General features: G+C 30.6%; 1 protein-coding gene across 1 annotated transcript in view; it reads right to left on the bottom strand.

Annotated features, from left to right (window-relative positions):
• gpc6b (glypican 6b) overlaps positions 1-15,447 on the bottom strand; it is a 52,886-nt gene that overhangs the window by 14,113 nt on the left and 23,326 nt on the right. The window contains exons 5-6 of the mRNA XM_016253108.1: positions 7,481-7,611; positions 5,546-5,689 (exon numbers count right to left, since the gene is read on the bottom strand). Of these exons, the coding sequence (XP_016108594.1) occupies positions 5,546-5,689; positions 7,481-7,611 (275 nt within the window). The remainder of the gene's footprint in view (positions 1-5,545; positions 5,690-7,480; positions 7,612-15,447) is intronic.

The raw sequence follows: 15,447 nt of genomic DNA, 5'->3' as shown, positions 1-15,447 counted from the left end.
GTGTGTGTGTGTGTGTGTGTGTGTGTGTGTGTGTGAATTAATATATTTATTTTAATATTTTAATGTCTATATATACACACACATAAATATACATGTATATTTAATATTTACGATACATTCATTGTGATTCTGTTAGATATTTAATAATAAATAAAAACTATATTGACATAAAAAACTAATAAAATTGACAAAAACACATGCAAAAAACTACAAAAATTTTAAGTAAAATTAAACTGGAAAATTGTAAAAATAAAAATATTTTTTTTAGTAATTTAAAATAAATGTAAAAACATTTTTTTAAATAAAATATTAAAAAACTTATTTTATTTCAGCTAGTTGCCAAGCCAACTTATCTCATTTCCATTAATTTATGTGTCTATATATAAAAACATATGATTCATTTTATATTAGAGTTTGTTGCTACCAAAATCATTATATGTATATAAACATTATATGTTTATATATAACATTATAAAACAAATTAAAGTTAAAAACTAATAAAAATGACAAAAACACACACACACAAAACATTACTGAAACTTTAACTAAAATTAAAATGACAAGGACATTTTCACAATGAACAGAAATAAAATAAAATGTTATTTCTATATCTATATTATTCTTTAAACAATAACCACTAATATACTGACAATGAAGGTCACTCTCTGATTTGCTTGTTTGCCACAACAATGTCTTTTCTCAGCAGATATTGGTATATGAGATTCAGTGTGATCAGTTGTATTGATCGATCAGCATATCGTGTTATTATTGTGATTAGAGCTCTACTTCTAATGTTTGCGTGGAGCATCTGGAGCTACAGATCCAGTCAGATCAGTACTGGCCTCGGCCCTCGAGGACCTGAAGCCATTAGCAAACGCACTGCAGGGATCAGACATCATGTGGCGTAACGCTGCACCTCCTCAGAGACTCGCTCACATACACCTTTCTCTGAATCCCCTCAATATAGCATCTCTAGAGGAACCGATCGACTGACTGAACGCATGAAATACACAGGTGAATATAGCAAGGCACTGCAGTGTGTAAATGACCATAAAAAATGAGCTTCTGAATTTTAGATAAAGAAAAGTTTGAGTGCAAATAATATGGTATATAATGCATTAACAATAAATATTATGGTATATTAATGCACAACATATGCATGTCATTTTAATGCCACTAGTGGCAAATAAATGGAATTGCAATCTGTGTGAAATTACATGCTTCGAGACAACCCAGTTTTATTTTAGTATTTTATTATAGTATTTAGTGATTTTATTTCAGCTTATTTTGTAATTATTTTAATTTAGAATTTTAGATTTATTTTATTACATATCATTTTAGTTAAAGCTTTAACAATTTTGTTGTGTGTTTTTGTCATTTTTATTCGTTTTTATGTCAATAATATAGTTTTTATTCATTTTTATTTCAGATTTAGTTCTAATTATTTTAGCATATTAAGTAAAAAAAAAAAAAAAAAAGAAATGTTGCCTTGGCAACTAGCTGATACAAAATAAATGTAAAGTTTTCCCATATTTTATTTTATATTATTTCAGGTAAGGATTATTTTATTTCAAGTAACAAAAATTATAATTTTGAATAAGTTTTTATTTTTACATTTTCACTTTAATTTTAGTTCGTTTTAGAAGTTTGTTGTGAGCTTTTGTCATTTTTATTTATTTTAGTTTTTTTAAATGTCAATAAAGTTTTCATAAAATATTTTCCCCGAATTTAATTAAATTTTTTTATTTATTTTTTTTTTTTTTCAGCTAAAGGAAGTTTTCATATGATTCATTTTATATTAGAGTTTGTTGCTACCAAAATCATTATATGTATATAAACATTATATGTTTATATATAACATTATAAAACAAATTAAAGTTAAAAACTAATAAAATTGACAAAAACACACACACACAAAACATTACTGAAACTTTAACTAAAATTAAAATGACAAGGACATTTTCACAATGAACAGAAATAAAATAAAATGTTATTTCTATATCTATATTATTCTTTAAACAATAACCACTAATATACTGACAATGAAGGTCACTCTCTGATTTGCTTGTTTGCCACAACAATGTCTTTTCTCAGCAGATATTGGTATATGAGATTCAATGTGATCAGTTGTATTGATCGATCAGCATATCGTGTTATTATTGTGATTAGAGCTCTACTTCTCATGTTTGCGTGGAGCATCTGGAGCTACAGATCCAGTCAGATCAGTACTGGCCTCGGCCCTCGAGGACCTGAAGCCATTAGCAAACGCACTGCAGGGATCAGACATCATGTGGCGTAACGCTGCACCTCCTCAGAGACTCGCTCACATACGCCTTTCTCTGAATCCCCTCAATATAGCATCTCTAGAGGAACCGATCGACTGACTGAACGCATGAAATACACAGGTGAATATAGCAAGGCACTGCAGTGTGTAAATGACCATAAAAATGAGCTTCTGAATTTTAGATAAAGAAAAGTTTGAGTGCAAATAATATGGTATATAATGCATTAACAATAAATATTATGGTATATTAATGCACAACATCTGCATGTCATTTTAATGCCACTAGTGGCAAATAAATGGAATTGCAATCTGTGTGAAATTACATGCTTCGAGACAACCCAGTTTTATTTTAGTATTTTATTATAGTATTTAGTGATTTTATTTCAGCTTATTTTGTAATTATTTTAATTTAGAATTTTAGATTTATTTTATTACATATCATTTTAGTTAAAGCTTTAACAATTTTGTTGTGTGTTTTTGTCATTTTTATTCGTTTTTATGTCAATAATATAGTTTTTATTCATTTTTATTTCAGATTTAGTTCTAATTATTTTAGCATATTAAGTAAAAAAAAAAAAAAAAAAGAAATGTTGCCTTGGCAACTAGCTGATACAAAATAAATGTAAAGTTTTCCCATATTTTATTTTATATTATTTCAGGTAAGGATTATTTTATTTCAAGTAACAAAAATTATAATTTTGAATAAGTTTTTATTTTTACATTTTCACTTTAATTTTAGTTCGTTTTAGAAGTTTGTTGTGAGCTTTTGTCATTTTTATTTATTTTAGTTTTTTTAAATGTCAATAAAGTTTTCATAAAATATTTTCCCCGAATTTAATTTAATTTTTTTATTATAATTTTTTTTTTTTCAGCTAAAGGAAGTTTTTTATGATTTTATTTTTATTTTACTATAATAACCCTAACACGACCACAACAAATTTCTGTGTAAATCGTTCGTGAAACCATTCTTACATTAAAGTCTAAGAAAATTGTTGCATTTAATTAATGTTGAATGGTTTACAAAAAAAGTACTTCATCAAAGAGTCCTGAATACTAAAAACACATTAGACTTGAAGGTGAAGCACCACAAAAATGGCGACACACTTCAACTTTAATATAACAGGTATTTTGAGACTTTTTACCATTTACTGATTAGATACGTTTTAAATCACTAGATTTGTGTGAGATAATACATGACACCATACAGTATGTATGAATAGTCTGTGATAAAGAGTGCTGATATACAGACGAGCAGAAAGCACCTGATGAGCGGCTCTAAGATCATCTGTGCCTCTGAAACATATCTGAGACGCACTGCATACGAGTGAAGCAGCGCTGACAGACTGAGCAGGGAAATACAGTATACAGCAGACAACTCTTACCCTGTGTTGCTTGACTTTCCACACAATCCTCTGGCAAGCATTTAAAAGAGCGAGAAAGAAAGAGAGAAGGAGAGGAGAGAAATAAATGCACTGGATATAAAGTCCAAAAGTCTGAGAGCACATTGTTGTTGTTGTTTTTTATTTAACCTGGAGAGTTTTGATATATAATTTTTTTAAGTTATTAGTGCTTTTATTCATCAAGGGTGCATTAAATTGATCAAAAGTGACAGTATTTGACATTTATAATGTTACAAAACTCTACAAGAGTTCTTTTGAACTTTCTGTTCACCTGTGAATCCTGAAAAAATAAAATGAATCACGGTTTCCACAAAAATATTGTGCAGCACATCTGTTTTCAACATTGATAATAATCAGAAATGTTTCTCGAGCAGCAAATCAGAATATTATACTGATTTCTGAAGATCATGTGACACTGAAGACTGGAGTAATGATGCTGAAAATACAGCTGCGCATCACAGAAATAAATTACAGTTTATCAGATATTCACATATGAAACAGCTATTTTAAATTGTAATAATATTTCAGAATATTTCTGTTTTTACTGTATTTTTAAACAAATAAATGCAGCCTTGGTGAGCAGAAGATACTTCTTTCAAAAAGCTTCTTTACATATAGCTTAGATTTTTTTGGACCCCACTGTAGATATATGCATAAACCTTGATAACTATCATGTAGCAGTCAATATGCCAGCAAAAGCTAAACAACTGGAAGTCCTCACTAAAGGTCAAGCGAAAAGACTTCAGTGAATTCAGTGTGAACGAGTGTCTGCCATCAGCTTCAATCAGCGGCTTCAAGAAGGTTACAAATAATGGCTTTGTCTCAAAACCTAGTGTGCTGCCTACCTAGGCAGTATTTGAAGACATCACAGATGTGATTCAAAGGCTAAAGGTGTGCAAAAGATTCCTAATTTTGGTCCAATTTTAATACAGCATCAGATTCAAAAGTTTGGATTTATATATATATATATATATATATATATATATATTTTAAACAAGTCTCTTCTGCTCAGCAAGGCTGCATTTATTTGATCAAAAATACAGTAAAAATAGTTCAATATTATTACAATTTAAAATAGCTGCTTTCTATGTGAATATATGTTGAATTGTAATTTATTCCTGTGATCAAAGCTGTATTTTCAGCATCATTCCTCCAGTCTTCAGTGTCACATGATCTTCAGAGATCAGTATAATATGCTGATTTGCTGCTCGAGAAACATTTCTGATTATTATCAATGTTGAAAACAGTTGTGCTGCACAATATTTTTCTGGAAACTGTGACACATTTAATTTTTCAGGATTCTTTGATGAATAGAAAGTTCAAAAGAACTCTATAAAGTAAAAAAAAAAAATCTTTTGTAACATTATAAATGTCTTTACTGTCACTTTTGATCAATTGAATGCGTCCTTGATGAATGAAAGCACTAATAACTTAAAAAAGATATATATATATATATATATATATACACAAGCTGATATCAACACTTTCCAGGTTAAATTAAATAATTATTATCATCAATGTTGAAAACAGTTGTGCTGCTTCATATTTTTCTGGAAACTGTGACACATTTAATTTTTCAGGATTCACAGATGAACAGAACGTTCAAAAGAACAGCATTTATTTGAGATAGAAAACTTTTGTAACATCATAAATGTCTTCACTGTCACTTGTACTCAACGCATCCTTGCTGAATTTATCAGTTTTCTTAAACAAAAATCTTACAGCGCCCAATCTTTGGAACTAAAGTGTCAGTTAGGGTGCCTATGTAGGCGGCAGACAGTAAGGCAGCTCGGGAGGTTTTGACACGGAGCCCGTGCTTCCCACAGGTCCTTGAGTCTGATCACGGTAGATTTGCTCTTACCAGGCGGTCCAGTCGTGTGGCAGCCGCGGCGGTCGGAAGCTCCTCGGGGTTGTAGGGACTGAAGCGGCCGCTGAACGTGTCGGAGACGCCGCGGGCCGACCTGCTCATTCCTGAAGGCTTCGGCTGTCCACAGCCTTGGAAAACCTGCAATTACACGGAGAGAACGAGTTCTGCATCCGGCTGAACGGAGAGAGACAAACACAGATGCTCTCCAGAACTATTCGCACTCCAACAAGGAAAACAATATGGTCACGTCCAACTTCGCTGGATCTATTGTGCCTAAAATCAGATTCATTCTTGACCACATGTTATTTCCTGGCTTTAAGTCAGAGCCGTAAACACCACAGACACTGAGGGGGAACTGTTGCCCCTTACATTCACAATAGAACGACCAGTTCTACAATTTCTTAAATTTAAAGTTCTTAAAGTTCTAATCTTGCATATTTGTTAACATCTTGGCTGTAAATATGAATATTCTGAATACAGTTGGGTAGTTGATGCCGAACATGCCAATGCATTTAAAAAAAAATCAAAATCAAGATTTCAGGTCAATTTTTATATGAATACATAAGAGGAAGATGTATATTTTAGTTGGATTTTTATGTGAATATATCAGAGAAAACTGTATTTTTAGGTGATTTTAAATATGAATATATAAGAGAAAAAAATTAGGTGAATTTTTATGTAAAAATATATGAGGAAAATTTATATTTTTAGGTGAATTTTTTATATGAATACATAAGAGAAAAATTTATATTTCTAGATTAATTTGTATTTTAATATATAAAAGGAAAATGTATATTTCGAGGTAAAATTTTACATGAATAAGTAAAAGAAAAAAAAATGTGATGAATTATTATGTGAATATATATATGAGATATCATTTATTTTTAGGTGAATTTTTATATGAATAAATGGAATTTATAAGAGAAACAACAATTTTTAGGAGAATCTGTATATATAAGGAAATTTATATTTTACATTATTTTTTTACATGAATACATAAAGAAAAATATATATTTTGGGGTGAATTGTTATATGAATATATAAGAGAATGTAGGTGACTTTCCATATTAATATACAAGAGAAAAATGTATTTAAGGTGAATTTTATTATAAATATATCAGAAAACAATTTTTTTTTTTGGTGCCATGACCAGGGTTATTATTGTTAACTAAAGCTAAAACTAAAGCTAAAACTAAAGCTAAAACTGTAAATATTTTCATTACTTGAAATAAAATAAACGTTAACGGAAATAAAATAATCTAAAATAACTCAAACTAAATAAACAAAGTAATAAACAAACATTAATTTAAAAAATGAACAAAACGTTTTTTCAATCTAAAAAATAAATATTAAACCAAAACAATAAAATTACTAAAACTTAAAGTACAATTTTAAAATATAATAATATCTAACTCAACATATTAACACAAATAACAACAGTATAGCAATGATGCTAAATTTGAATCAACTTTTCACATTCACAAGCTCACTTTAAATGGACTTGGCATGTAAAACCAATGGTTTACTTGTACTTGTCTCTGCGTATTAGGGAATAAAATAAAGTATTTTAACCTCCGAAAAATGACACACATCACCTTCAACTTTTCCAAGAAGCCGAAATCCCGTGAGGGGGCCGAGTAACGGCAGTTAAACCACGCTTTGCCATTTTTTCTTCTCCAAAACCTGCAATTAGTGGCTGCGTCAGAAATGCAGAGAGATGCAGGAGACACATTTACTGACCCGAGTGCCGAGCTACTAATTTCTGACCATCCGCAACTATGCTGTTAAAAATAAGACTGGAAGCGGGATGAGAGGCTTCGGGTTTGGACCTGAAGCCAACGAAAGCCACAGATCGCTAAATTCTAGGCTTGCTTATTCAAGACGTGATATCCCAACATGATGATTATAGACAGGAACTAGCGAACATACTTGATAGGAGAGCTGCATGCTGTTTTCCTGCATGTTCATGATGGCTTCGGATATCTTCACATCTATGGGCTCCATGACGGACTCCATGTTGAAGGGTCCCTCCAGACGCTCGGTCACAAGCAGCATGGCATCTGTCACAACACGCAAACCATAGGAAACAGAGAAGATTGTTTGATTTTTAGTAGCTGCTGATAGTCCACCTGCAGACAACGGAAGAACTGTCTTTGTCTAATCTGGTTAACAGCTCAAAACATTTATACGATTGGTCATGAGGTCTCACGGGAAACACGTCCAGCTCACATTTCACCGCAAAATAAAAAACGTTCCCAAGTGCGGCGGCATTCAGATAATGCAAAAATGGTCTTAAAATAAGCCTTTTTTTCTTGTAGGCAAAATATAATTTATAATTTTTTTAAAAATCTGCAAAAAAGGTCTTTAAAATAGGCTTCATTTAAAAAAATTATAATAATAAAAAATCAAAGAATAGTGCTTAAAATTGGCTTTATTTTTTTTTCTTTTTGGGCGAAAAATATATTTCCTAAAAAAAAAAAAAAGAATGCAAAAATGGTCCTTAAAATTCATTTATTTTTTCAGGCACAATATAATGTCTAAAAAAATTATGTAAAATTATGGACCTTAAAATAGGCTTCATTTTCTTTTTAGGCAATATAATATAATTAATATAATACAATTTCAAAAAAAAAAAAAAAAAAGCACAGATAATGCAAAAATGTTTCTTAAAAATCGATTTCTTTTTTTTTAGGCAAAACAATGTCTAAAAAATATATACAAAAATGTTCCTAAAAATAGCCTTAATTTTTTTCTTATTAGGCAAGATTTAATTTCTAATATATATACAAATAGTATGCACAAATGGTCCTTAAAATTGATTTCTTATTAGGTAAAATGTAATTTCTAAAAAATGAAAAAATTGTCTTTAAAATCGCCTTATTTTAATTTTAGGCAAAAAATAATAAAACAAATATGCAAAAGATTTCCTAAAAAAAATTTTTCTTATTAGGCAAAAACAAAATAATAATTAAAATAATGCAAAAAAGGTCCTTAAAAGGGCTTTATTTTAAATGTAGACAAAATATGCTTTCAAAAAAAGAATTATGCAAACATGGTCCTTAAAATAAATGCTTATTTTAAGAAAAATATCATTTCTAAAACAAAATGCAAAATATGTTTTTTTTCCAGGCAAAATATAATTTCTAAATATTTATTTTCTTATTATTATTTTGGAGTTTACACTCAATCATTCAAAAGTTTTTTTTTTTTTTCAAATGTACATAAATTAGTTTTTGTATTTATAACTAGAGTTGATTGTGTTCAGTGGATGGATGGACATAAAGCCTCTAACACTTTCACAGGCCGTCCTAATGGCAGCTGACGCGGGTGTGGCAACACAAATATAATGGAGGAGAACATTTCTTTCACGTCAGCATCTATTTTCCCAGGCGTGGACTGCATGCCTGAACATCCAAACGCCACAAAAACCTCCAAACATGATGTGGAGCGGCTCAGCAGCCGGGCACTGAAGCTGGCATCAGCCGTGCCAGACAATACGGCTCCACCGGACGCCCTAAACATCAGTCTGACTGAAAACCTTCAAACACTTTCACTTACAATCAAACTACATTTACATGCTTTCCAATAGGGTCAATGTGGAGCGGCTCAGCAGCCGGGCACTGAAGCTGGCATCAGCCGCGCCAGACAATACGGCTCCACCGGACGCCCTAAACATCAGTCTGACTGAAAACCTTCAAACACTTTCACTTACAATCAAACTACATTTACATGCTTTCCAATAGGGTCAAAAAAGGGTCAGAAATAATATCAAAATATGTTTTGAAGAAGAAAAGCTGCTTTTATTCTTTATTCTCAAAAGAAAGAAAAACACAATAAAATCCCCCAAATTTAGTTTTGTCTATGAAAAGAGTGACTGGCAAACCTGCAGCATCACATTAGCATAAATTAAATGCAAAAAATAATGCAAAAGTGGTCCTTAAAGAAGGCTGTTGTTTTCTTTTAAGGCAAAATATAATTCCAAAAGAGAGAGAGAGAGAGAGAGAGAGAGAGAGAGAGAGAGAGAGAGAGAGAGAGAGAGAGATACTGCAAAAACAGCCCTTAAAATAGTTTAAGGCAAAATATAATTTGTAAAAAAAAAATACTTTCCTTAAAATAGTTTTTTTTTTTGGCAAAATATAATTTCTTTTAAATATTCTTTACTGCAAAAATGGTCCGTAAAATATATATATTTTTTCTTTTAGGTTAAATATAATTTTAATAAAAAAAAAAGCGAAAATAATACAAAAAGGGTCCTTAAAATAGATTTTTTTTTTGGCAAAATATTTAAAACATGCTAAATTAATGTACAAATTGTTCTTAACATGGCTTTATGTTCTTGTTAGGCAAAATATAACGTGTAGAAAAATGCAAAAAATGGCGAAATGTAATTTGTAAAAAAAACAAAAACAAACAAAAAAACAAATGCAGCAAAAACTGGCTTTATTTTCATTTTAGGCAAAATATGATTTTAAATAAATGCAAAAATTGATTTTTAAAATAGACTTATTTTTTTTCTTTTTAGGCAAAATATAATTTCTTAAAAAAATGCAAAACTGTCCTTAAAAATGCTTTATTCATAGGCAAAATATAATGCGTAAAAAAAAAGGAATTATTTTATTTTTAGTTAAAAATGTGCAAAAAAAATTAAGTAAAAAGAATTACGCAAAAAAAGATGCACAAATGGTCCTTAAAATAGGCTTTATTTTCTTTTAGGCAAAACATAATTTAAAACAAATACAAAAATGGTCCTAAAATATATATTTTTTCTTTTAGGTTAAATATAATTTTAATAAAAAAAAAGCAAAAATAATACAAAAAGGGTCCTTAAAATAGTTTTTTTTTTTTTTTTTGGCAAAATATTTAAAACGTGCTAAATTAATGTACAAATAGTTCTTAACATGGCTTTATGTTCTTGTTAGGAAAAATATAACGTGTAGAAAAATTCAAAAATGGCTAAATGTAATTTGTAAAAAAAAAACAATAACAAACAAAAAACAAATGCAGCAAAAATGAAAAAATTGTCCTTAAAACTGGCTTTATTGTCATTTTAGGCAAAATATTATTTTAAATAAATGCAAAAATTGATTTTTAAAATAGACTTATTTTTTTCTTTTTAGGCAAAATATCATTTCTAAAAAAAATAAAATTATAAAAAACAATGCAAAATGTATTTATTCGTAGGCAACATATAATGGGTAAAAAAAAAAATGCAAAAATTGCCCTTAAAAAGGAATTATTTTATTTTTAGTTAAACATTTTCAACACATTTTAGGTAAAAAGAAATATGCAAAAAAAATGATGCGCAAATGGTCCTTAAAATAGGCTTTATTTTCTTTTAGGCAAAATGCAATTTCTTAAAAAATGAAAAATAGTCCTAAAATAGCCTTCATTTTCTATTTAGGCAAAAACAAAAAAAAGTGCCTTAAACAGCATTATTTAATTTTTAGGCAAAATATAATTTGTACATTTTTCAACAAAGCTGCTTTTATTATTTGATCTACAAATAAAAATACAGCAGAATCCTGACTGCAGCATCACATTAGCATACATATATTCCTGCACACAATGATGCAGTCTTTCTCTGATATGATGTTATGTTGGTGCTAAAGCAAGAGCAGCGAGCCAGACTCTCTTCCCAACATGATCCCAGAGCACAGCTGCGAGCCATTAACCGTTTCCGGCCGACACTCATGTCCTCCAGCAGCTCTGTCAGTACTTGTTTGTATTTGTTTAACCCCATCTGCTCCTGTGCGATCAGCCTCGATGCAAACAGCTGTTATCAAACCCTCCGCAGGCCAGATCACAGGCTTTTATCACCCAACACACTTCACAACACATGTTCTTAACAGATAGAAAATGCATAAAAATATTACACTGGACAAAAAGTGCACTAGTTTAAATAGAGAAAACATGCAAGATTGTTGACTGGCAGAGCAGCTGAAATATATTACAAAAAAAATGATACTGTTTTTGAAATAAGTATTTTCTGCTTCACCAAGGGTGCATTTATTTGATCAAAAATACATATACAAATACAATACAAATTGTGAAATATTATTACAATTTAAAATAGTTTTTCTCTATGTGAATATATGTTAAAATGTAATTTATTTCTGTGATCAAAGCTGTATTTTCAGCATCATTACTGCAGTCTTCAGAGTCACATGATCTTCAGAAATCAGTATAATATGCTGATTTGTTGCTCAAGAAACATTTCTGATTAATATCAATGTTGAAAACAGTTGTCTTGCCCAATATTTTTGTGGAAACTGTGATACATTTAATTCTTCAGGATGCACAGATGAACAGAAAGTTCAAAAGAACAGCATTTATTTGAAATAGAAATCTTTTGTAACATCATAAATGTCTTTACTGTCACTTTTGATCAATTTAATGCATCCTTTCTGCATGCTTGCCTTAATTTCGTCTTACTGACCCCAAACCTTAGTGTAAATATTTTAGCTATAAAGCTATATATATATATATATATTTCAGCCTTTTGACAGTATTTGAAACATATATCTCAGCATTGACAAATTCGCTGAATATAATAGGATGCATTTCTAAATTGTGTGTCAATTATTCTTGACTTTATAAGTGTTTTTATTTCTCTTTTAATGAGATGCAGATTAATTAATTTATTTTAAATAAATATATACATATATATATATATATATATATATATATATATACACACATAATTGCTTAAAAAGGCTTTATTTTTTATTTATAATATTTCATCTCTCTTCATCTCTCTTTTATAAAAGCAAATAATCTAAATATCGATTTATTATTAATAAATAATGTATTTATTTTCCTATTCTAACTATTTACATTTAGTTTTTAAAAAAATATTTATAATTACTAAAAAAAAAGTGGTCCTTAAAATAGGCTTTATTTTCTTTTTAGGCAAAATATAATTTCTGAAAAAAATGTACAAATTGTCCTTAACATGCAGCTTTTTTTTGCGGATTTTTCTCTTTTTTAATAACAGATGAATCTATTTAATTTACTATTCTAACTACACATAGTTATATAGATAGCTGCATTTTCTTAACTGCATTTCCCATTGTTTTCCTGCTGTCTGTGAACCATAAGAACGGACCTGTGACTCTTATTTTTTACTAGTCGAGAAACACTCTAAACTAACTAAATAATACAGCAGAGACTGGTTATTAACTAGACAAATCCATTTGGGGGAAATTCAAGCAATGCATCAATAAAAGGTTAATTTAAGTTTACATTAAGAATGACAAATACTCGTGTCCCTTCATTACGCTTCATAAAAACTCCTTGCTCGGAGCTCTGCAGTGTTGGGTCAGTCCTCTAATAAAGCACTAATGTCTTATTCATGAGCAGCTCTTCTCGGGGCACAGGAAATGTTCGGGGCTTGAATTTTCATGAATTGTGAAGTTGTGGCTAGATTCTGTTACCTAATGAAACAAATCATGTTATTAAAAAGAAATGAGCAAATAAAATCAATAAGGATCCGTTTACACTTTGGTAACAGAGGACTGCAGAAAGGGCAAGACTAATGTGTGTGTTTGCCAAACCATCACAAGGATGAATAGGAATGTGAATTACAACAAAAAGCTGAAAATATGAGTTTTCATATGCGAATATTGTTAGATGAGATTGTAAAGCATGTTTCGGATGATCTGGAATTTAAGTTAAAGCATTCAGCTCCTAGCAACACCATAGCAACCACCCCAAATAACAACTCACTAAAAACCCCTTCGATCCATAACACCAAGGACATCCGAGATTAAGATGAGTTTGTTTCTTCATCAGATTTGGAGAAATGTAGCATTGCATCAGTGTCTCAGCAATGGATGCTCTGCAGTGAATGGGTGCCGTCAGAATGAGAGTCCAAACAGCTGATAAAAACATCACAATAATCCACAGCACTCCAGTCCATCAGTTAACATCTGGAGAAGACAAAAGCTGAAACAAATCCAGCATTAAGATGCTTTTAACTTGAAACTTACTTAGTGTACTTTTAGTTACTTCTGGCTAAAATACGAGTCCATAATCCATAATAACGCTTCCTCCAGTGAAAAAGTGCATCTGATGTTGTCTCTCACATCAAAATCCAGCCACATATGTGTTTAGAGCTGTTTAAACGGTGCTTGATCTGTGCAGATCTCTCTCCTGATTCACACCAGAACACTTTTTCACTGGAGGAAGCGTTATTATGGATTATGGACTCATATTTTAGCTGGAAGCAATGGTTTGAAGTTACAAACATCTTAATGCTGGATGTGTTTCAGCTTTTGTCTTCTCCAGATGTTAACTGATGGACTGGAATGCTGTGGATTACTTGTGGATTATTGTGATGTTTTTATCAGCTGTTTGGACTCTCATTCTGACGGCACCCATTCACTGCAGAGGATCCATTGCTGAGACACTGATGCAATGCTGTATTTCTCCAAATCTGATGAAGAAACAAACTCATCTACATCTTGGATGGTTTGAAGGGGAGTAAATCTTTTGCTCATTTTAATTTTTGGGTGAACTCTTCCTTTAATAACATGTCTAGTTTAAAAGCACAAACATCTGAAGGAAAACTCAATCGTCTCATTCTTGTTTGCAGTGAGAACTGGCGGTCAATTTTGAGAATAATTCCCCTTGATATGACTGTGGGTCAAGGGTTACACAAGGCAACTGGACTTCCTCTTTCAGCCAATGCATTTCAACACAGACCACTCTATGGAAGCAATGTTAAAAACGTCCCACAATGTCCATCTAAGCCAAACCAAAGCGCTGCCCAAGATTTGCCTGGAATAAATGGAGAGAAAAATTCCTAAACTGTCTTCCTAACATGAGCTCGACACAACAGCTGGCCACTTTATGCTCTGATATGTTTAAGTGCGCTGCTGTAAAATCTTCATCCCAGCAATTCAGCCCAATTCAAACTAATAAAGAATGCATCAGGTACATTTTAACACCATAAAGTCTTGCACATTAACAGGATAGTTCAACCAAATTCTGTCATTATTTATTCAGTCTCATGTTGTTTCAAACCAGTATGCTGTTATTTTTTCAAATGCACTCAAAAATTAATCAAAGTGCATCTATTTGATTTTATTTAAATAATCATATTTTCAAAATGCATTTGTTTCAGTATTAATCCGTTAATTGTGAAATCTAATTTAAGACGATACACTATAGAGGTGAACAGAATAAAAAAAAAATACGTAATTGATATCACCATACCATAGTTATTTAATCGCAGTACATTAAGACAATTGTTTTGTATTACAAGCTTTCTGAAAGGTTATGTTTAAATAAGCAAATGGGGCATTATCTAATTAAATATGCACTCATTTACATACATTTCCAGAAGATAAATCCGAACACTGGGTAAAGTCAGGTTCTTTGATGGAGAAAAAACTGACAGCCTTTAAAGATATGTATTATAATTGAAATCTATAGACGCAAATAAATAAAGTGTAATAAAATAAACACTTCAGTGTCTAGTTTGTGTGTTTTTTTCCATTCACTAATTTAAGACGATACACTATAGAGGTGAACAGAATAAAAAAAAATTACCTAATTGATATCACCATACCATAGTTATTTAATCGCAGTACAGCAAATGGGGCATTATCCAATTAAATATGCACTCATTTACATACATTTCCAGAAGATAAATCCGAACACTGGGTAAAGTCAGGTTCTTTGATGGAGAAAAAACTGACAGCCTTTAAAGATATGTATTAAGATTGAAATCTATAGACGCAAATAAATAAAGTGTAATAAAATAAACACTTCAGTGTCTAGTTTGTGTGTTTTTTTCCATTCGTCTGAAAGAAGACGTAATAGAAGCAAAATAGCTCAAAATCTCATAAATGACCAATGCATAAAAAACGTCTCGGTTACGTATGGTAACCCTC

This window comes from Sinocyclocheilus grahami, unplaced genomic scaffold (genome assembly GCF_001515645.1).
Source record: "Sinocyclocheilus grahami isolate Dianchi unplaced genomic scaffold, SAMN03320097.WGS_v1.1 scaffold1158.1, whole genome shotgun sequence".
Lineage (NCBI taxonomy): Eukaryota > Metazoa > Chordata > Actinopteri > Cypriniformes > Cyprinidae > Sinocyclocheilus > Sinocyclocheilus grahami.
The sequence above is the reverse complement of the archived record's forward strand: the minus strand, read 5'-3'. Positions and strand labels throughout refer to the sequence as shown.